Below are 23,927 nucleotides of genomic sequence, written 5' to 3' on the forward strand. Positions count from 1 at the left end.
TAAAGAATCTGTCTCCTGTGTTTCTCAGATTGCCTCTCACATAGACTATTACTCCCCTGACCAGGACTCTGTTGAAGAGGACTCCCCACCTGAGGATATTTCATTTCCAGAAACTATTTCAAAAATGAAAGAGTATTTCAAGTAGGTTACTTACTTTGTTTCTGAAACACAGGGAGAGATGCTTTGGGCGTCTACAGCTACACTCTCCCTCACCTTCAGCCATCCCTCCAGTGCTTCCAGCCTTTTTCGATGCCTGCAGTTCCGTTTCCAAGAACCCAGACACACAACCTCCTGCCCCTAAAAGGCCAGATAGGTTTTACAAAGTACCTGATTACAAGTTCCTAGTAAACCCCCCCCCCCCCCGTCCGACCCAGCAGTTATTGCAGTATCCACAGACGGTCTAAGCAGTTTTCTACTTCTCTACTGCCATCAGATAAGGACAGCAAAACTATGGACAGAATGGGGAAAAAGATGTACACCTCCTCCTACCCTATCTTTCAGGGCTATAGGTTACCAAGCACACGTGAAGTATGCCCTAGGCCTGGTTTCTCAGGCTACCATTTTATTGGCTTTCACCCCTGACTGTCCAGCCAATTCAGACCTTGCCTCCAAATTGTCACTTACCACACAAGTAGCCAGACACACTATCCATTGCAGTTGGGATGCAGCAGAAGCAGATACTCCTGGCTCAGATTGCAGCCTCTGCCAGATGATTTTAAAGCCAAAATCATGGATGCTCCTCTGGACAACAGCCTTGTGTTAGGCAAAAATGCTGCATAACTTTTCAAAAACTTGCAAGAAAAAAGCAAGGAGCTGTAGGACACTTGGTGGTGTCCCCAGTGCCAACGTACTACAGGCGCTACCCAGCCAAAGCATCCTTTGTCAGAAGGGCCCCTTCCACCTCTCGCCCTTCTGCCAGACCACGTAGAGGACCTCTGAGACAGCCTTATCCCAGACCCCCTCAACCCCCCCCCCCCCAACAAGTCCCCCTTTCCAGATAGAGGGGGACCTTCCTCTGTGACTGCCTTGCCCAAGTTCCCCTGCCCGCTCGCCTTACCCTATGCCTTCCCTTCTGGAAAACCATCACTTCAGATCTGTAGGTTCTTTCCATCATGCAAAATGGATACTTTCTATCCCGGACAGAAAAACCTACACCAAAAAAGATACCTTTCCCACCCAAAAAAATCAGCTCCCTCTACTTCTCCAGTTTTGCAGGAACTTCTCTCCCAAGGAACCATCGAACCAGTTCACTCAGGACAGGGGGGACACTAGGCTTCTACTCCCACCTTTTCTTAGTCCCAAAAAATATGGCCCCTGAAGACCTGTCCTAGACCTCTTATACCTAAACCTGTTCCTACAGGTCCCCTCCTTCCAGATTTTCTCTCTTCAAACTCCTTTACCCCTCATCTCATCTCAAGCTCTCATGGTCACACTAGACCTAAAAGATGCATACTTGCATATCCCAGTCAGATCCTACCACAGGAGATTCCCTATGCTTCTCTGGGCCCACTTTTCATTTTCAATTGATTGCCTTGCCCTTAAGCTTGTGTATGGCACCCAGAGTTTAAGTGCTTAGTCCCAGCCATCGCATAACCAAGGGAGTACAAATGTACCCTTACTTGGATGACTTTCTCTTTTTGGTAGAATCAGAGTCCACCAGTGTCCAATTCACCATGTCCCTACTGCACAAACTGGTTTTCACCCTCAAACGTTCCAAAACCCTCTCTCCTCCCACAACATGAGGTTTTCCTTGGGTGCAGAATCAGAACAGGTCTAATGAGATCCTTCCTCCCACCAAAGTACAGTCCCTCTTCTCCCATTTTCTAAGTCTATTGACAGAATCGCACTGGACTGCAAGACAGTTTCTGCAAACTGTAGGTCTCATGGCTGCCACCATTTCCATGCTTCATCCAACAAGGATGCACATGAGGAAATTCCATTGGTACTTCGGTCTCAGAGCCAACAGCCTTTAGACAAACTCATCCTCCTCCTGGCCTGCCTAAAAATAGAGCTGAAGTGGTGGATTCAGCAGGTTTCCAGCAACCAGGGAATTTATTCCTCTGAAGCTCCCTCCCACTACTCAGTCCATGCACACGTCTTCATACCTAGGGTGGGGAGCAACCCTGCTGTGTGGCTACAGGGTACAACAGTGCTGGTCCCCTGCCCTGCAAAAACCGCACATCAATGTCAGGGAAATGACTGCTGTCCTGCTAGCTCTAAAAGTCTTCCTTACCATCCTGCAACCAGGAATTCTCCACGTTGTGACACAGCACTACTGTCATGTGGTACCTAAACAAACAAGGTGGGACAGAGGCATACCAGTTATGTCGCGTAACCCTGCTAATTTGGGAGGTAGCAGCAAAACACAACCTCTTTCTGAAAGCTTCATACATTCCCTCTCAGGAAAACAAGCAAGTGGACTTGGTCAGCAGAACCACATCTCTGCAGCACGAATGGATGTTGCACAGGGATACCTTCCTGTACATAGTCCACCAGTGGGGCACACCACAAGTGGATCTGTGTGCCCCCCCCCCCCCAAACAGACTACTGAACAAATTTTGCAGCAGGACTCGCTCACCAGTAGCTTGAAGAGTGGATGCCTACATCTTTACATGGCAGGGAATGTTTCTATACGCCTTCCCTCCCTTTCCTGTAATTCAGTAAGTCCTTCTGAAAATCAAGAAGGAACAACCAAAAATCTTGCTGGTGATTCCCTGTTGGCCAGTGCAACACTAGTCCCTCTTTCTGCTTTCCCTAGCCAAGGGCAGTCATCACAAGTTACCCCACAAGGTGGAACTAATGCAGCAGTAGGGATCCCTCCTTCACCCACAACTGTCGTTACTGCACCTAGCTCTGTAGGTGATTAACCTTTGATCCCTTTCAGACAACACTACTCAGATGATGTATTATCAGTCCTGAGGGAGGCCAGGAAACCAACTGCTAGAAAAAAATATTTGTCCTAATGGCAGAGATTCTCGAAATGGTGTTCTCTTGGAGATGAGGACCCATTTCTGGCATTTCCACCCCTTGTTCTGAACTATACCTGTGAACTCATTAAGGAGGGACTAGGTTACTCTTCTGTCAAAGTCCATCTTTCTTCCATTTCTGCATGCCTGCTTTTATAGCCGCCACCTCTTTCCAGACTGAACTTAAAACTTCTTAGAGGGGTCTTGCACATCAGACCACCAAGAAAGCCCATCCCTCCTCCCTGGAACCTCAACTTCATACTGGAAAAGCTTACCCTACCCACTTTTGAGCCCACCAGCACAGCATCTCTTCAAATGTACACACAGTAAAACATTCTATTAGTGGCCATTGCCTCTGCTAGAAGAGTGTCTGAAATAGGCCCTGATGGCTTGCCCTCTTTACAGTACCTTTCACAGTGACAGGGTGACCCTATGCAGAAAACCCCTCCTTTATGCCCAAAGTAGTAAATTAAGTACTTGAACTAGTCTATTCACCTACCCACCGTCTTCCCCTTTCCTACTAACTCTGCGGAGCGGATTCTCCATTCCCTGGATGTACATAGACAACTGAGATTCTACTTGGACAAAACTAAGTCCTTCAGAAAATCTGACCAACTGTTAATTTCCTTCCATCCCAGGGCTTTGGGCAAGGCAGTCTCTAAACAAACCATCTCCTCCTGGATCAGGAACTTCATCCTCTTTCGCTACTCTCATCATCCCAAACCATTGGAGTGCGAGCATATTCTACCAGAGGTATGGCTACCTCAGAGGCCTTCATAAAATGGCTAGACAAAGCCTCCATCATGGAGGCAGCCACCTGGTCTACAGTCCATACTTTCACTAAGCACTACAAGCTCGACCAGGTCTGTATAGCCAAGGCAGGATTTGCCAGGGCAGTCCTGCGGGGATTGTTGGAATCCTCTACTTCTGCCACCTCCCAACATTCCTCTTAGCTGTGGTACTCTCCCATAGTATGAATACTGCAGCATGGGAATAGAAGGACATAGAATAGTTGTGTAAAAGCTTACCATAACCACAGATGTCCTTCTCTTACATGTTGCAGTATTACATCCCACCCTCCAACCCCCTGGTATCCTCAGTCTTCTCCTGTGTATCCCCTCCCTACAAGCCAGTCTGTGCAGCTCTGCAGGGGCATTTGCTTTTCCTTGGCCTTATAGTTTATTCTCTGGGCTTCAAGTTCTGAGGTCTGTGCATGCCGATGTCACATTTATGTACTCCATGGTTTATGGCCCTACGTGTGATGTTCCACGCACCTATGGCAGCCAGGGTTAAGCTTTTGTATAGGAGATGTCTGGTTGTCTGGGGGCTGGAAATCCCTCAGTATGAATACTGCAACATGGAAGAGAGTGGTTATGGTTATGCTAAGATTTTGCACGACTATTCTTTTTTCTACAACAGTATCAATCATAGGAAGTGTGCGTAAAATGCTCTTTTCTTTGTGTTTAGATAATAGACGAGCCCAGTGTCCAACAATTTTTGTTTCAGCACATCTTTATTTACATTGTTTTAGTGGTTAATGTTTAGATTCTTATTGTACCTGCATTTATAAATTGCTAAGCTAAAAAGGATTTAAAATGAAAATTAATTTTCATTTCAGGTGCTAAGATATGCGATGTGTACAACACTGTTATGAATACAGTGAAGAAAGAGAAGCCAGATCTGATGAGCAGGATTACAAAAAATCTTGGGTAATGCTTTTACGCTGTTACACTGTGGAGACTGTGCTTATTAAAATATTTTAGAAGTATTGCTTTTAATTTTATGTTTCAGTTACTCTATCAGATGTATGTAAGTGATGCGTTGTTACATTTGTATGCATGGGAGTTAAAGGGTTGTGCCCTTATAATTCTATTGTTGTCCCATGTTTCCTTGATTCTTCTGTCTTCCCCATGGTTAATCAAATTTTATTCTTGGGTTGCAAGCAAATTGCAAATAAAGTGGTTGCCAAACGTACGGCTCTATCATATGCTATTTATTAAAACACAAAATAACAGTACGGCAAGTGCTTTCACCACTCCTGGTGGCTTCTTCAGACCATCATCAATGAGAAAACATTAAAAAAAGCATTTAAATACCTTTCACTTATTGTCCGTTAATATATTGCACATGTCTCTGGTATTCCTGCATCATCTTCTCTCATTCGTAAGTAGCGCATGCTCCCTGAGGTGCAATACGTCACTTAGTCTGTAGTTCAAAATTGCTTAAATGTACAGTATTAGAAACATAATTTCTCCTTTATTCTGCTCAATTTTCAATTAAAACCCCCTTCAAACACAACTTCATTCATATTATACAAAATGCGGACTTTACATGTTATTTCCGTATAAATAAGCTGCATATAAAATCCTGCATCAGTCACATTTTTGCTCATACTACAGCTCCTAATACAGGCATTAGATGCGATAATTAAAAAGAAACAGTATATGGTTAGATATGTTAAACATAAGCCTCAACTGGTATATGTGTATACCAGGACTGTGTATATGATTTTGATGCTAGGATTGAAATTATAATGTTTCTAATACTGTACTTTTAAGCAGTTTTGAACTACAGACTTAAGGACGTTTTGCACCTCAGGGAGCATGCGCTTCTTACGAATGAAAGAAGTAGATGCAGGAATACTAGAAAACATGTGCAATGTATTCACGGACAATAAGTGAAAGGTTTTTAAATGCTTTTTTAAATGTTTCTTTCATTGTTCATGGTCTAAAGAAGCTACTGTGAGTGGTGAAAGCGTTTACCATACTGTTTTGTGTTTTATTAAATAGTATATGATTTTTAGTCGTATGCTTGGCGACCGCTTTATTTGCTATTTGTTTGCTACATAGTTGAGTGGTGCGGTCGTGGATTTATCTGCCTAGTATATTGTTATATTTTCTTATTCTTGAGATGACTGCAGTAGTTGTGTTTTACTCCATTGAAGTCCAGACAGACTTTGGGGAGGACTTCAATAGCTTTGATGTCCCTGCAAGAGTAGCTCCTCCCTAGTTTGCATTTGATATAAGCAGGGGCTATGCTGGTGCTGTAATTTAGATGGCTCTCAAGTAGACCAGTTCTCCTTGGTGTGATCCATGGACTGCTGACTGACCTTGACCTGCTTGATGGCCATCATATAGACCAGTGCTCCTTAAGGTGGATCCATGGACTGCTGACTGACCCTGAACTGCTTGATGGCTGTCTTGTAGATCAGTGCTCCTTGAGGTGTGTGTCACGGACTGCTGACTCACCCTGAAATGCTTGACGGTCCTCAAGCTATTTCTTTCTTTACTTAAAGAAGTCTGGCACTTCTTTGAGAAAATATAAATGACCATTGAACCAGTGGGAGGTTAATGCAGTTAGCTAATCAACTTGCTGGTTTTGTTCCTTTTGCTGGCTGGAGAAGCAGATAACTGATGTATGAGGCAATTTTTTTTATATTTGTGAAGGATTTACGAGGGGAGTTAAGGGCTTTAAAATTGGCTTTTTTCTTGCAAATTAGAGTGTGCTCAGTGACAAATGTTTCAGATTTCATAGCTTTCAGAAAATACAATGTAAAGTTTGATCTGATGAGGAGTGAATGTAAAGAACATAAACTGTTGGAACTCTGATCTTGGCCACTTTTACTAGACTCTGATCCAACTCTCAAGTTCCTCCCTTTACTCATAATGCTCTGGTCACCCCTGCAATACCCCAGATCTCATTTGCCACCTTATCGCTACAGATGCAGATCCTTCCCATAGAGCTTTGGGGTGTAGTTTTACAGCGAGTGTAATTTCTTTTGAATTTTGTTATAGCCCTGTGTGTTCTAATGACCTCCTCCCATACCTTAGTTTCTTAGGTTTTGCATTAGGATTGTATTTTATATATTTTTGTTTCTGCTTCATTAGTTCTCAGTACCATTGTCAGTACTTCCCTTTCCCTCTCTCTTCCTACCCTTTAGAGGGTAATTCCTCTGCTAATGGTAGTTTTCTCGGGGTGGGGGTTCTTGTTTACCATTTTTTGGAGTGTGGCTGACAAATGCACTGGGTTTAAGAAATGCTCTTCCTGTGGCTCAAGATTCCTAATCTCTCAGTGTATCCCATTTAAATAAGAATTTGCTATATGTTCTGGATTCAGTTCTATTGCCCTTAGTTTACCATCCTAGTCTTCTCTGCTTTTTCACAGGTTCACCCTCTTAACACTTAAGGCCTCTTCAGAGGCAAAAGAATTGAGAAAGTGGTCTCTAGATTGCTCTCCAAAGTCCGTTTCTACGTTGGAGCTTCCTGCCCAAATACAGAAGTCTTCTGATCTAAAGCAAAAAAAGTGAGATCTGACAGTCTGACTGTCCCTAAGGACCCATGTCCCCAGGGTTCTCTCTGGAGCCTCTTTCCTCAATTCCATTCTCCCTCCCTCAAAGACCATGAGGAGAGTGTCTTGGCCCGAGTCTCCTACTACCTCCGTCAGGATCTTTCTGAAGCTGAACTGGACAAGGTGACGAAGCTTCTCAGAGCTCAGGCTCATATGAGGGCTGTTCAGCTGACTCCCATTGGATCTGTGAGCCTCCCTTCTGTTTCCCCACACTCTGATTATTCCTTGTCCTATCTGACCATTTATGCCAGAACTTTCATATCAGAGGACCTTCAAAGTGTCATAATCTGATCCGAAGACAGCCAAGTCTTCGAATTGACCTCTGTTCTTGACTTGTCTGATGCTGACTCTCTTGGACCAGGACGAGTCTCGGAGCCAAAGTGTTGGTGCTGGGTCCAGGGATTTAGTATGACTCTGAGGTTATCTGAGCTATCCTTGCTTCTTGGGTCTTCGCCATTGGACAACTTGGATCTACCCCCTTCGAGGCAAGGATCCAGACAGAGTCTGGGGCATGGTGGCATCTAGAGCTTTGGCACTGGTGCCAGCTAGCTGATCACTTCTCCCAGTCTTCTGATTTTGAGGTGGTTGAGAGCATCTTCTCTCAGATGAGAACCACAGCTACTCTTAGGATCTAGTAGCTCTGCTGCCATTGGGTACAAACTTTGATCCTCAAATCCCTATCAGATAGGGACAGCAAGCCCCATCAAGGGTCCAGACAATCCACCTTGAGAACTTCCTCTCCGTTTGGACACCTGTCTAGAATATCCCACTGAAGCTTCCCCACCAGAAAATGTGAAAGAGGAGGCACTAAGGGCTCCCTTCAGGAGTCGCTCAATGAAGACACTGAAGGGGAGGGCTTCCTCAAGGTCGCCACAAGATTTCTTCTTCAGAGACATCTTAGAAATACTCAGGCAGAAAGGTGCATGGTCCACAGATTCCCCTTCCCAGTTGGAGTCAGTGTTCCTAGAAGCTTTTGGGTCCAGCTGTCTTGGGTGACTCCCCTAGTTGATGAGCTTACAGACGTAGTCTCTTGCTTGGTGGGAAGAAACTGGGTACTATATAACCCATCCCAGTCATCCTAAGTTTCATGCCCCTCTTAAGGACAGGCTTCACTGGAGCAAGGGGTCCCTATTGATGGTTGTGACAGCAGCCACTAGAAAGAGTTAGCAGAGCAGAGTTCCTCTGCATGCCCTTCAGTGTGTCCAGGGCAATGGAAAGATTTGGGAAGTGTACTTAACATCTTGACTTTTGCGGTCGCAGAGATTCTTGGCACATTTCACCAGGCTGCAGAGCAATTTCAGTGAAGAGCTTTCCAAATCCCTTTGAGTTTGTCTGCGGAGGACCACAAGAAGCTTTCTTCACAACTGGTCAATCTTCTGCCATTGCCAAGGCTTCCATGAGGTTAATTTCCCATGCTGCTGAGGGTACCTCATGGGGTGGCACATTCAGGTATAGCTGCTCAGAAGACATGGCTGGATGAGATTTGTGACATTGCAGAGCCATTCAAGTCTTCATCAGTGCGTCTTCTGATGTATTGTCTTAGTTTGACCCTACTGTTAAGAAATGCTTTCCTGGAGTGAGCAGGATAGAAAGACTTTTTGCCATAGGGATCTGTTTTCTGTTCCTCAGAGATCCTTTTCCAGGAATCCGTGAGGAGAAACGAAGATGTGGCTCCATAAGTCACAGGGTGCATTCAAAGACTCATGAGGGAATATCTCCTCCAGGGGCAGAGGAGGGAGTTCATATGGAAGATGCCATCCTTGCAACAAAGGAGGCTTGCAAAATCAGGGTTTCCGAGGCTCCCTGATGTTCTATCCAGTCAGATGGAGGCAACAGATCTAGAAATTCAAAAGCTGCTGGACAAAAGTTATCCGGGAGGCCTAGCCAGACCAAAAAGGATTCTGAATCTTCTCAAGATTCTTTAGTGCTGAAGAAAACAGGGGGACTCGAGACCAATTCTGGACCTCAAACTGAATCAATTTGTAAAGAAGTCAAACTTCCAAACAGTCACCCTTTTGTCCATTCTGCTGTTTCTGCACAAGGATGGTTGGATATGCGTGATTTATCTGCAGGATGTCTACTATCACATGAAGATGAACAGATACAAAAGATTTCTGTGCTTTTGTCTAGGGAGCAGTGACTGCCAGCTCAGAGCCCTGCCCTTTGGTCTCATCACAGCCCCCAGGATGTTTACAAAATGTGTCAGCGGTGTCAGCACACTTGAGGCTGCTGGGATTCCAAGGGTATCCATACCTAGACTGCATTTCCTCAAGAAATCCAGGGATGACTAGCTCCATTTACGTCTGTCCCTAGGCATCTTGGTCAACTTTGGCAAGTCATATCTTCAGTCCGTTCATAAGTGCTTATCTAGACACAGTAGGCCAAATAGCCTTCTTTCCATTGAAAAGAGTACGAACCATCTGGTGTTAAGTGGAGGAAGTAATCTCACACCGTTCTTCCCAAACCAGATTTATTCTTCACCCTCAGTAGCCACAGTTGTCACGTATCCCTACCAACTGGGGTGGGGGTGCATTTCTTGGTAAGGAAGGTTCAAGGCTCATGGTCCCCAGAAGAGACTAATTCACATACTGTCCTAGAGTCTAGCAGTCCTGCTGCAGTTGTAGGTCTTCCAGGATTCTTGTCCACTCGGGACAGTAGTGATTCAAACCAAACTTGTCTGTGGTTTGGTATGTCAGCAAACGGTGCATCCCCATCTTATCCCCTTTGCTGAGAGGCAGTGGGTCTGTGTGGCAGTGGTAAGTCACCTCCATCTTATTTCTTACGGTAATGCACATCTCAGGGAAATCCATTGTGCTAGCAGACAAACTCATCGGGTCCTTTCTGATTCCTCACGAGTGTCTGTCAGTCAGTTAGTGGCGGAGTGGATTTTCTGGCAATGGGATCAGCCTTGCTGCTATGTTTGCATCGCCCCAGAAGTGCAGCAGGTTATTTGCCCTGATTCCTCCCTCCGTGGGAGTCATTGAGATGCCCTAGTCCATGTTTGGCCCTCCAGTTTCCTTTACGCTTATCCCCTGATGTTTCTAATTCCAAAATTCTTTTAAAAGGCACTTCAGTTGAAAAGCAGAGTTATCCTCATTGCCCCCTTTTGGCCTCAAATGTGGTCCTTATTCTATAGGTTCATAGGTGTTTACTAGGCTAATGAATGCAAGAGCCCTTTTAAGCCTTGCTTTGCATACCAAATGTATGACCAGTTCTGATACCCTTGATAAGTGTAAACGTGGGTTTGGGAGATGAAGCATTTACAGGTTACCTGTTTGCATCAGAGAGAGGTGCCAAACCAGGGATGAATTTCCAGTTTCCCATCCAATTGTCCAAGTTGCACTTGAATTGTATTAAGGAGGAACTCTTTCACATGGATGGGGGGAGCCTGTTCCATAGACTGGGTAGTCTCTGGGATGCATATCTAGCTTTCCAGCAGGTCCTATTTATATCTCAGGCAAGATGTAAATCTTTAGAATTGGTGATTCTGGTACTGTTTGTTTTGTGGATATGCAGGAGGTGCATCAGAGTTTCAGCTTTGATATGCACACTGGGCCCTCTCACAAGGATGCATCACATGGATGTTACATGCCTCAAATTGACTGCAAGATTTCTTCAATTCCACTGATGGCTAGACAGCCCAGGCTTTCCTCCCTGGTCTTGCAAATATTGTCATCTCAGAAGCCTTCTACCAGTAAAATCTGCAAAAGTAAATGGAAGACTTCTCTGTTTTGGCTCTATGGAAGGAATTGGACCCCTTCGCTGTTTTCATTTCAGCTGCTCAGGAGTTTTTACACCCCTTTGCTGTCCCCATTTCAGTTGCACTGGAGTTTAACATCAGATCTGAAGTAGGCAGACTTCATTTGTCTGCAACCTGTGGGTTTCGGATCCGACCTCGGATCCGAGCCGGCATTTCAAAAGCTTAGGATCCGAGCTCCTAGCTCCTCCCTCTACCCATAATCCCCTGCCAAGCCCTAACTGACCCCAGATTTCGTTTGCTGCGTTTCAAGTTGTAACGGACTCCTCGAGCTCCTGGTTAAGATGAGAGTTTTTGACTGAAAAATGTAAAAAACTTTAAACTTTTAATATTTAGTTAGAGTGTGTGTGTTAGGCTTTCCTCTCTTTACCTTGTTAATTTTTTTTCACGGGTTTTGCGTAATTTGTGTGTTTGTTCGTACTGTGTGTTAGGCCTGTTGGGGCTTAGGATGTCAGAAGCCCATAAGGCAGTGTTTTCTAAATGTACCGAGTGTGGCCACAAGCTGTCCCCAGCAGATGGCCACACTCGGTCGGTCATCTTGGGGGTTGAACACCTGTCATCTGGTTGTACCATATGTGCAGGGTTCAACCCCCGAGCTTTAAGGGAGCGGAGGTCGAAGCTTGTTCTGGCGGGACTTCTCCCTCCAGATGCGGCTCCGGCCTCTGCCCCTACTAGCCAGCAGCCTTCCGTGGGTGCTGCGGTCTCCCCTCCCCCGGCAGGGACTCAACCTCCCACCAAAAAGCCGGAGAAGAGGAAGACTACAAGGGAGAAAGAGAAGGAGAGACACAAGGAGAGGCACCACAAACGGAGAGTCGAGACCTCAAGCTCGGCTCGCCTCCCCTGTGTCTTCTAGATCTCCTCCTCGGCTCCACTCCCCTCGGTTCTCTTCTGGGCCCGAGGAGGAGGAGGCTAGCCCTTCAGTGAGGTCACCGAGGTGGCTCTCTAGGTCCGCTTCGGTGGCCTCCTCTAGATCCACCTTTTCAATGAGCGAAGCAAACATGGACCGGATGATGAGGCGTTTCATCCAGGCCCAGATGCAAATGGGAGTGCTCTTAGCCCCCCCCATCCGGGAGGGGCTTCGACCCGTTTTTTCGCCCCCTTGGCTCCTTCTCCGACCCACACCCCGGGTTCGGAGCTGTCTGTGCCGGGCAGAGTTGAATCCGACAGGTCGGCGCACCTCTGATCCGACCCATCCCTTGAGTGCTTCGGGTACTTCGGACCCGACGCCGAGGGCCGAGCCTCGGATCCGAGGGAGCTGGTGTGTCTTCGACTCGTGTAAGTCGGAGCGCACCGGTCTCTCGGATCCAACGGTTTCGGCTCCGACTCCGGTCCGTGCGTCGGATCCGAGTGGGGGTCGGCTCTCGGGGCTTAGAGAAGCTGGCTCCCCCTCGGCCTTCGTAGTGGAAAGGGCGCTGTTGAGGACTACCGGACCCCCTGTCCCTGCCATGGCTCCACCCCGCACTCCCTTGCAGCTGGGCCAGGCTCCCATCAGCCGGTCCCAGGGACAGCCCGCCTCGATGTCCCAAGTAGTTCCCTTGGAACATCTAGCTGCTGAAGAGGACTCCTCAGACAGTCCCCCCGAGGAAGTGCCTCGGAAGCGTTAGTGCAAAAGGAGGCACATGGACTCCCCAGAGTCCATTACCGAAGACACAGACTTGGATGAAGGGGAGGGCTCCCCAAGATCACCCCCGGAAGACATCTCCTTTGAAGACATTATGGAGATGTTAAGGATCGGGGGGGGGTGGTCTGCCCCCAAGGCCTCCTCAGACGAGTCTGTGTTCTTGGAGGCATTCGAGGCGGGTCCATCTACCTCTTGGGTGTCCCCTCCTGCCGATCCTCTGGTGGACCTTGTATCCACCAGTGCATGGAAGGATCCGGACACCGTTGAGCCTGTACCCAAACGTCCGGACCATATCCTGAGCCCCCTGGCAGACCGCACTCACTGGAGCAAGGGCCCCCCGGTAGATGCCATGATGATGGCTGCAGCCACGAAGAGGGAGTTAGCCCAGGGGAGTCCCTCTATGCATCCTCCGGGCAAAGAGTCCCGCTCGATGGATCGCATTGGGAAGCGAGTTTTTAGTTCAGCAACCTTCTCTTTGAGAGCGCTGAACTACATGGCACATGTCATCAGGATGCAGCGGGACCTGATTAAAGAGTACGCTGCATCCCCCCCAGAGTCCGTGTCGGGTGAGGACAAACAAGTGTACTCCACCCGTATGGCCACTTAGCTGTTTCCAATACTTCTATGCGGCTACTTTCTCACGCTACCGAGGGAGCCGCTAGAGCTAGCGTATCGGGCCTAGTCATGAGGTGTCAGGCCTGGCTCCGCCACTGTGATTTCGCAGAGCCCTTCAAAGCGACCTTCGCGAATGCCCTCTTCGATGGTTCTGCCTTGTTTGGCAAAACTGTTCGCGAAACGTTAGTCCAGAGCGAGAAGGACGGGAAGACGCTGTCTGCTGTCGGAGTCCGCTTCTCAGCTCCCCAGAGGTCCTTCTCGAAGAACCAAAAGGGACAGAAGAAGATGTGGTTCCGGAAGTCGCAGCAGTCCCAACCTGCTCTGGATGACCAGTCCTTCCGTGGCAGAGGAGGACAGGGAGGTCGCCCTCCTAGAGGCAGAGGGGCTCCTAGGAACTTTGGGTCCAGAGAACCTTTCTTTGACAGACCCACGCAACAGCCCTGAAGGGTTGCCCGGTTGTCCGTCTCTGGAGGCAGTCGGGGGCGTTTTTCGAGGCACCTGACTTCTTGGGAGTCAATCACATCAGACCGTTGGGTGCTTCGTGTGATATCCAGAGGATGTTATGTGATCCTATCTCGCCTACATTCTGTACTGATGGGCTCGGAGCCGATCCCTCGGCTCCGACTCGGCACGCTTATGCTATAGAGCGAGGCCTCTTATTGGCTGAGCTATCTTTATCCCAGGATGCACCACCACTAATCCCCCAGATCTCGTTTGCCGCTTACAAAGCTTAGACGTGGTCTCAACTTGGCTGGGCTAAGTACTATTTATTTAGGCTTTTTCCTGTCAGAAATTTGCTTGATTTAAATCCAAAAGCTGTTTTAACAGCTATTGTTGTTTTACGAGTGTGCATTGGTAGTTTTGGTAGAGGATTTCGTGTTTTTTCCTGTCAGGGAAGGTTTCCTGTTTAAGTTAGAGGGACCATCCCCTGTTTCTACTACCTTGGTTTTTTGTGCGTGGGTCAAGTACCCGTTTAAGTTAGAGGGTCTTGACCCTCTCTATCTCTCTTCTACTGTATTCAAAAAAAAAAAAAAAAAAAAATTTATTAAAATTTAAAATATTAAAGTAGGGATATTTTATTTGCTGTAACCCTTCTTTTTGGTTGTAGACAACTGTGTTTGACTTTTTGGCTATGTCTAAAGAACACAAACCCTCCGGGTTTAAGAAATGCACGAGGTGTGGTTTCAAAATGTCCATAACTGACTACCACTCCTCGTGCGTCTATTGCTTAGACGCCAAGCACCTACAAGAATCGTGTAGCGTGTGTCACACCTTTTCATCAAGAGTCCTCCAGGAGAGGAAGATCAAATTAATCCTGAAAGGGTTAATCAAGCCATCCTTCGAGGAGGCTTTATCTTCCTCTCCTTCTCCTTCTAAAAAGAAGAAAGCGTCTGCTCCGACCAGTCAGTCGGAACCGACTGCAAAAAAATCTAAGCAGACTTCTCCATTGGCTCCATGGACTTCGGAGCCGAGGGCGGAACGGTCTGCCTCGATGCCTCCAGCCTCGACCCCTCTGGTTTAGGAGCCGAGGACTGGAGCATCGAGAGGCGGGTCACCCTCATCGGCTCCACTGATATTGGAGCCGATAAGGGTTACCGGCTCAGACTCTTCCCCTTCGGAGCCGAAGTCCTTATCGGCACCGAGGGAAATTACCTTGAGATCACCCTCGGAGCCGGTAGTGGTAGAGTCCATTCGGAGCCGGTCCCCGAGCCCTTCGGAGCCGATGGAGAAATCGGTTCGGGCCCGATCGGTATCCTCTAGATCATCCAAGATGTCTGGTTCGGACATCGACAGGGTGCTCCTTAGACTCTTCCAGTCTCCGGTGTTCCAAAAGCTAGTTTCGGCTCCGGCCCATTCGGCTTCGGAGCCGATGGTCCACTCTCCTACTGTGGTTCCTCCTCCAACAGCTTTGGCACCATTGGAGCCGGCACTGATGGAGGTTTTAGGGTCGGGCCCGACCCTTGCTCCAACTCCGGCTCTTGGGTCGGAGTTCAGTACACGGACTTCTTCCTTCGGCCCTGGGGGGGAGGCTTCGGGATTGATGCTTTCGGTCCCAAGTCTCCCTCTTGGTGCGTCGGCGGCGGGAGTGCCGTCCACTGTCGTGGCCACTGAGGTGGGACCCTCCCAGGATTCTGGTGGTCCCGCCTTCAGGGCTATGAGGAGTGCATTAGCCAAATCTTCCTTGGCTACCTCCACGGTTTCCCCAGCACCTTCCCTGCATACGGAGACTGGGTCTTTGGCAGTCCCCCTGTCCTTAGACAGCGGAGCCCCCGGGCCTCAGGTTACCCCCGCTGGGGTTTCTCCCCCTCCTGGAGGTCCTTCTGAAGCCTCTTCGGAAGAACCCCCCAGGAAGAGATCGTGCAAGAGGAAGCACGTTTACTCCCCTGATGAGTCTCTTACATCAGACACTGATCTCGATGATGCTGAGGGGTTCCCCTAAGTCGTCCTCGGATGATGTCTCCTTTGCAGACATCCTGGATGCCCTAAAACAACGAGGCAGCTGGCGGTCCAAACCTCCCTCTGCTGATGAGTCAGTGTTCCTGAAGGCCTTCGGGGCTCAGCCCTCCGCCTCCTGGGTGTCTCCGCCCTTCGATGAGCTCTTGGATTTGATCTGTCGAAGGGCGTGGGAACACCCAGACTCTGTGGAACCAGTGCCTGCTCGTCCGAATAAGTTCCTCTTGGCACCCCCTGAAAAAGAGTTTCTAACTAAAGGTGTGGCTGTAGATGCTTTGGTGGTGGCATCTGCTACCCAGCAAGACGTAGCAGAGGCTTCGACGTCCGTCCATCCTCCTAATAAGGAGTCTAGGAGCATGGATCGGTACGGCAAGCGCACCCTCAGTTCAGCGGCCTTTACATTGAGGTCCTTGAACTACCTTACGCACTTTACCAGATTTCAGAGGGATCTGATTAAAGAGTTATCCGATACCCTCTTGGGTAAACCTGCCTGAGGAGCTGGCCCAGACGGTTGGCTCTCAGCTGGCTACAATGTCGTCCATCTCGAACTCGTCCATGAGGCTCATTTCTTATGCGGCCGAAGGCAGTAGAGCGGGTACAGGCATTGCTCTACGGAGACAAGCCTGGCTCCGCCTGTGTCATTTCGCGGAGGCCTTCAAGTCTTCCTTTGCCGACGCCCCGTTTGATGGGTCCTCCCTGTTTGGACCCAAGGTAAAGGACACACTAACCCGCTGTGAACAGGAGGGTAAGACTCTGACTGCCGTACGGGCACGATTTTCCACTCCCTTTCGGCATTATCCCAAGGCTAAAAGAGGAGGGAAGATGTGGTTCCGTAGATCTCAGAAGCCTTACCCCTCTCAGCAGGAGGATTCCCCTTCCAGAGGCAGAGGGGGGGGGATTCTTCCGGAAGATGCCGTCCCAGAGGCGGCAGAGGCCCTCGCAACACTGGAGACCGCGAGTCCTTTCGTGGCTCTTCAGCCTTTCATAGTCCCTGAGGGATTGCCCGGCTGTGCTGCTCCGGAGCCAGTCGGGGGTCGTTTCTCGAAGCACCTAAAAGCCTGGGAAGGTATCACTCAGGACCGATGAGTGCTTCGAATTATCACTGGAGGCTACTCCATCCCATTCTCTCATCCTCCCCCCCCCCCCCCCCTCAGTCCAAAAAAATCCCGGACCCGCCAACCAGTCAGCGGGATACTGCAGCCTCAGAAGTTTTAAAGCTGCTGCAAAAAGGAGTCATCCAACCGGTCCCCACAGACCAGATCGGATTAGGGACTTACTCAAGATTCTTTTTGGTGCCAAAAAAGACCGGGGACTTGAAGCCCATTTTGGACCACAGCATCCAAAACCGTTCAGTCAGAAAGTCCAAGTTCCGAATGGTCACCCTACAAACCATTCTCCCATTGCTGGAGAAGGGTGTTTGGATGTGCTCCATAAATCTCAAGGACGCTTATTAACATATCATGGTACATCAAGCGTCCAGGAGACATCTGCGCTTCAGCCTAGGAGGCAGTCATTTTCAGTTCCGTGCGCTGCCCTTTGGTCTCACCACAGCCCCCAGGGTGTTCACCAAGTGTTTGGCAGTCGTGACTGCTCACCTGAGAAGTCTAGGATTCCAGGTGTTTCCGTATCTAGACGACTGGCTCCTAACTGCCACCACCAGGCAGCTACTACTGCAGAGCCTTCAAGCCACTATATCACTGGGCAGTTCCCTTGGAATCACCTTCAGTTGGCCAGAGTCTGTGTTGCTGCCATCTCAACGAATAAGATTCATAGGGGTAGAGATAGACTCAAACCAAATGCGGGTCTATCTACCTACAGACAGAATACAAACCATACAGACTCAAGTTCGAGCCTTACTTCCCAGGTCCAAAGCTCCAGCCAGGATGGTCCTGCAGCTATTGGGATCCATGTCTGCCACGGTTCTTCTAGTCCCCTTGGCAAGGTTGCACATGAGAATCCTCCAGTGGCTTCTTTCAGCTCAGTGGTCCTTTCAGGAACTCCCTCTCGGTCACCTCATATGGATCACGGAATCTTGCAAACGGGACCTTCGCTGGTGGCTAGTGCCCTCCAACTTGGATCAGGGACGACCCTTTGTTCTACCTCCTCCGGCGGCCACTTTGACCACGGACGCCTCCCAGATGGGGTGGGGGGGGGCATTCCCTGGGCAGGTCAGTCCAAGGCAAATGGCACCCGGAAGAGACTCTTCTTCATATCAACATCCTAGAAATGAGGGCAGTACTTCTGTCCCTTCAAGCCCTTCACGATTATCTCCCTCAAGGCGTAATTGCTGTTCACTCAGACAACATGTCAGTTGTCTGGTACCTGAACAAACAGGGAGGGACCAGATCCTATCCTCTTTGCAGAGAAGCCATGAGAGTTTGGGAATGGGCAGTCTCGACCAAACGCTTCTAGTGGCTACTCACATACCGGGCAAGTCCAATGTGATAGCCGACAGATTGAGCAGAACCATCCTCTCTCCTCACGAATGGTCTCTGAATATGACAGTTGCAAGTCAGATTTTCAGCGAATGGGGAGTCCCGTGTTGCGACCTCTTCGCGACCCCTCTGAATGCGAAGTGCAAAGAATTCTTCTCCCTAACCCCGGCTCCGGGGAAGAGCCCCATGGACGCATTAGTCCATCCTTGGCCCGCCGGCTTGCTTTATGCCTTCCCTCCAGTTCCTCTCCTTCCCAGGGTGATTCAAAAGGCATCTCTCTTGGGAAGCAAATTGATCTTAATTGCTCCTTACTGGCCTCATCAAGTATGGTTTCCCTGTCTTCAGAAATATGCTCTGGAAGGTCCATGGTTCCTGGATCAGATCCCAGACCTACTGGTTCATCAGTCAGGACTATTCCACCAGTCCCTACACACCTTAAAATTGACGGCTTGGCTCCTCCTCTTCCGACTATAGTCAGGAGTCATACATTGGATCCAGATGTTGTACACATCTTATCTTCGGCCCATAAGTCTGCTACAAAGAAACTGTATTCTAGCAAATGGAAAAGATTTGCTATTTGGGCTCAACTCCGGGGCCTGGACCCCATTTCTATTCCCGTGGCAGAAGTACTAAAATTTTAACTTCTCTCTTCAATCAAGGCTCTTCAGTTTCTACCATCAAGGTACAATTGGCAGCGATTTCCAATTTTCACGAATCCATAGACCCACCTTTAATGAGCAACAGATTGTGTAAGACCTTTTTGAAAGGTGCTGCTCTATTAAGACCTCCGATTTCTCATCCTGCACCTCCATGGGATCTCGATATAGTGTTACGCGCCTTGACTTCCTTCCCCTTTGAACCGGCTACATGTGATCTAAAGTTTCTATCATGGAAGACAGCCTTTCTGGTGGCAATTACTTCTGCCAGAAGAGTTTCAGAGCTTCAAGCTTTGTCAGTAAAACCCCCGTACTTTGTTTTTCACAAAGACAGAGTATCCCTCAGGCCAAATCCTTCCTTTGTCCCTAAAGTTTGTTCTAGTTTCTGCTTACAACAATCGTTAGAACTTCCAGTCTTTTTTCCAAAATACTCTAGCAAAGCGGAATTCATATTCCATACACTAGATGTCCACAGGCAGTTTCGTTTTTACTTAGACAGGACCAAACAAACAAGGAAAACAGATCAGTTGTTTGTATCCTTTGCAGACAATAAATTGGGCAAAGCTGTCACAAAGGTCACTATTGCCAAATGGATCAGGGACTGTATTACTCAAGCTTATTCTTATTCTAACAGAGCTTACCACCTCTGTCAAAGCTCATTCTACAAGGGCTATGGCTACTTCGGTAGCATTTCATTCTAAGCTTGCCATTAGTGACATTTGTGCTGCGGCTACATGGTCTTCCCCACACACTTTTATTTCCCACTACAAATTGGATGTGCCATCTAGAGGACGAGCTTCATTTGGTTCCACAGTGCTCAGGAGCGTTTTCCAGTGAGCCACCCGGGATTTAGGTGCTAGGGACACTGTCCCATCAGTACAGAATGTAGGCGAGATAGGATCTCACAACATCTTTTAGTTATGTACTCACCATAACTTTAGATGTTTGGGATCCATCTCACCTACATTCCTAATAACCCACCCTCCTTCCCCCTTCCTTGGAGATCAGAGGATATCAGAAGGTCCGAATCCTGTTTCATCTTGAAACATCTAACAATGTTATATAAACAGTTGTGCATGCGTGCATGAATGCGGACAAACAAGATCTGGGGGATTAGTGGTGGTGCATCCTGGGATAAAGATAGCTCAGCCAATAAGAGGCCTCGCTCTATAGCATAAGCGTGCCGAGTCGGAGCCGAGGGATCGGCTCCGAGCCCATCAGTACAGAATGTAGGCGAGATGGAACCCAAACATCTAAAGTTATGGTGAGTACATAACTAAAAGTTATGCCATTCCCCTGAGCAAAGTCCCCAGATCACGCAGCCTCCCCGATGTACCACCCGACCAAAGGGAGGCAGCAGCTGTCGAAATCGAGCAGCTGCTAGAAAAGAGCCATCCAGCGTGTCCCCCGAGATCAGACCCGATCAGGGTTTTACTCCAGGTTCTTCTTGGTGCCAAAGAAAAGGGGGGACTTAAGACCGATCTTAGACCTTTCCCTGCTGAACCTGTCTGTAACCAAGCAAAAGTTCCGGATGGTCACCCTACAATCTATACTCCCAATTTTGTGGGAGAACGATTGGATGTACTCTATCGACCTCAAGGACGCGTACTACCACATTCGGATGGGCAGACGGTCCAGAAGGTTCCTTCGCTTCTGGCTGGGAGCCAGCCACTACCAGTTTAGGGTCCTTCCCTTCGGTCTCACCTCTGCCCCCAGGGTGTTCACCAAGGTACTAGCAGTAGTAGCGGCCCACCTGAGACTCCAGGGATTACAGGTCTTTCCGTACCTGGACGACTGGCTCCTGACGGCATCATCAAGGCATCTACTGTGCTCAGCTAGGGACTATTTCCTTCTTATAGCCCCAAGCCTGGGCATCACCATAAACTGGGAAAAATCTTTACTGCACCCCGCACAACTTATAGATTTCATAGGAGGAAGGTTGGACACAAGATCAATGCGGGCCTTCCTCACCCCAGACAGGCTGTCCAGCCTGAGGTGTCATATCACAGCAATCCTGCAACCGTTTCCGACGGCGGCTTCGGTCCTGAGGGCCCTGGGTTCAATGGCAGCAGCTATTCCACTTCATGCTCGCTTACACATGCGGGTTCTTCAATGGACCCTACAGGTCCAGTGGTCCCCGCTGTACTCCTCTCTCAACAGCCCGATAGCGGTCAGCAAGGCATGCAAGGACTCCCTGTTTTGGTGGCTCCAGTCTCTGGAGCCTCTAGCAGGGAGACCCTTTTGTGCAACATTCCCCCAAGCCACGGTGACTACGGACGCTTCTCGCCTCGGGTGGGGGGGGGGCATTCTGCGGGCAAGATTGTCCAAGGCACGTGGAACAGTTCAGAGACCTCGTTGCATATAAATGTCCTGGAGATGAGGGCGGTGCTCTTAGCGTTGCAAGCACTTCACAGCCTTCTTCCTACGGGGACTATTGCGATACCGACAGACAACATATGTCGGTAGTCTGGTACATCAACAAGCAGGGGGGAACCAGGTCCTATCCCCTTTGTCGAGAGGCCATGAGAGTCTGGGAATGGGCAATTTCCACCAAATGCTTTCTTGTAGCAACGCACATTCCGGGAAAATCCAGCATCCTTGCGGACAAGCTTAGTCGCACCATTCTTTCCCCGCACGAATGGTCTCTCAATCCTCTGGTAGCGAAGAAGATTTTTGCCGTCTGGGGGCAACCCTGTTGCGATCTTTTTGCTTCTCACTCAAACGCCAAATGCGACAGTTTCTTCGCTCTACTTCCCCCACCTGGGGAATCCCCGAGAGACGCTCTGGTGCATGCTTGGCCTCCCGGTCTCCTTTATGCCTATCCTCCACTACCTCTGATGCAGAGGCTCTTGCAGAAAGCCAACAGTTTGGGGAGCAGAATGATTTTCATTGCCCCGTTCTGGCCTCGTCAGCCCTGGTTCCCTTATGTATGGTCTCACAAAGTGAATCTGCCCTGGATTCTGGATCCGATCCCGGATCTCATTTCCCATCCTCTAGGACTCCCGGTCCCGAATCTACACACCCTGAAATTGGCAGCCTGGCTGCTCCAGTTCCATCCTTGATTAGGACTCCCGGTATCTCGTCACCTGTCAAGGCCATTTTAGTGGCAGCTCATAAACCTTCCACTAGGAAGGTTTATCGGAGCAAATGGAAAAGGTTTTCTATTTGGGCGGTCCAGAAAAATGTTGATCCTTTTTCGGCACCTATGTCTGTGGTACTGGACTTCTTAACAGACCTCTTTCATCAAGGGGCTAGTTCTTCCACGGTAAAGGTACAAATGGCAGCGATTTCCCATTATCATGTGGGTCATGAGTCAGCTCCCCTCATGACTGCAAAACTTTGCAAGACTTTTCTTAAAGGAGTTTTTCTGTTGAGGCCACCGGTCAAAGAAGCTGTACCACCTTGGGACCTATCCTTAGTTCTACAGGCCCTTACTGCTCCCCCCTTTGAGCCTGCAGCTTCTGCAGATCTAAAGTACCTTTCCTGGAAGACTGCTTTCTTGGTAGCCATCACATCAGCCAGAAGAGTGTCGGAACTTCAGGCTCTATGCGTCAAACCGCCTTACCTCTCCTTTTTTCCCGATAGGGTGTGCCTCAGGACCAATCCATCTTTTCTTCCAAAAGTTTCTTCGGAATCTAATATTAATCAATCAGTCAACTTAACTGTGTTTTTCCCCAACTATAAAAACAAAGGAGAATATAAGCTGCATTCTTTAGATGTTCATAGACAATTGCGCTTTTACATTCACAGAACGGCTGGTCATAGACAATCAGATCAACTGTTCGTCTCCTTTGCTAAATTTGCTATGGGCAAAAGCAGTTTCCAAAGTCACACTGTCTAGATGGATTGCTAATTGTATTCTGCAGGCTTATGACACTTCAGGTAGGCCTGCTCCTCAGAGGGTTACTGCTCTCTCTACTAGGGCAGTTTCCACTTAAGCCGCGTTTATGTCCCGAGTGCCATTGGATGATATCTGCGCGGCAGCCACTTGGGCCTCGTCTCATACCTTCATTTCTCATTATAAGGTGGATGTTGTTTCCAGGGGGAGAGTATCCTTTGGCTCAGCAGTGCTCCGGAACATCCTTCAATGACGGCCGCCCAAGATTTAGGTAGCTGGGGACTCTGTCCCACAGGTTGCAGACAAATGAAGTCTGCCTACTTCAGATTTAGAAGTTATGTACTCACCATAACGTTCCATCTGAGTAGGTGACTTCATTTGGATGCAACCATCCCTCCTCCATCGCCCTGACCTTTATACAATAAGAGTTTATTCATCTATTTAGATACTTTTTATTCTAGTATTATATAGGCAAACTCAATCTGAGGTCAGTTGGGGCTTGGCAGGGGATTATGGGTAGAGGGAGGAGCTAGGAGTTCGGATCCTAAGCTTTTGAAATGCCGGCTCGGATCAGAGGTCTGAGTCGAAACCCACAGGTTGCATCCAAATGAAGTCACCTACTCAGATGGAACGTTATGGTGAGTACATAACTTCTAATTTTTAAAGGGGCTAGTTTTTGATTATTGAAGTCCAGTTGGCAGTGATATCTGATTTCCATTCAGGGGAAAATGCTGCTGCTTCAGCTTCATTCATCAACCTTGTGCAAGGCCTTCCTTAAAGGTATTTTTTTGCTTAGGCCACTAGATAAGGACCCTACACCACCCTGGAATTTAACAGTTGTGCTTGCAAGCTTTGACTCCGTCCTTTTTTGAACCATTAGCTGTAACTGACTTAATTTTTATTGTGGAAAACAGCTTTTCTTTTTTAACAGTCAGAGGTTTGCCCTTACCCAGACTCCCTAAAGCACATGCCACCAGAGCCATGGCTACCTCATCTGCATTCAGGTCTCAAACTTCTATTGGTGACATGTGCTGCAGCTCTAATGATCATGCTTTTATTGCTGATTACAAATCACATCTGACTTCCAGAAGCAGCGTCTGTCTTGGACTGTATTCTGGGATACCCTTCCAGGAGGGGCACCCAAGACCATGTAGCTGGGGACTCTGTCCCATCAATTGAGGAGTGAATGAAAAGGACATAAAATATTAGATGTGAGTGTTCAATCTTGCCGTTTGTTC

At 48.4% G+C, this 23,927-nt stretch overlaps 1 protein-coding gene across 1 annotated transcript in view; it reads left to right on the forward strand.

The window, feature by feature from the left end:
• The window catches only part of SUPT16H (SPT16 homolog, facilitates chromatin remodeling subunit), a 3,088,153-nt gene that overhangs the window by 964,789 nt on the left and 2,099,437 nt on the right, over window positions 1–23,927 (forward strand). The window contains exon 7 of the mRNA XM_044058195.1: window positions 4,585–4,675. Within this exon, the coding sequence (XP_043914130.1) occupies window positions 4,585–4,675 (91 nt within the window). The remainder of the gene's footprint in view (window positions 1–4,584; window positions 4,676–23,927) is intronic.

The sequence above is a fragment of the Protopterus annectens genome, chromosome 16.part0 (assembly GCF_019279795.1).
Source record: "Protopterus annectens isolate FY-2018-M chromosome 16.part0, PAN1.0, whole genome shotgun sequence".
Taxonomy (NCBI): domain Eukaryota; kingdom Metazoa; phylum Chordata; order Ceratodontiformes; family Protopteridae; genus Protopterus; species Protopterus annectens.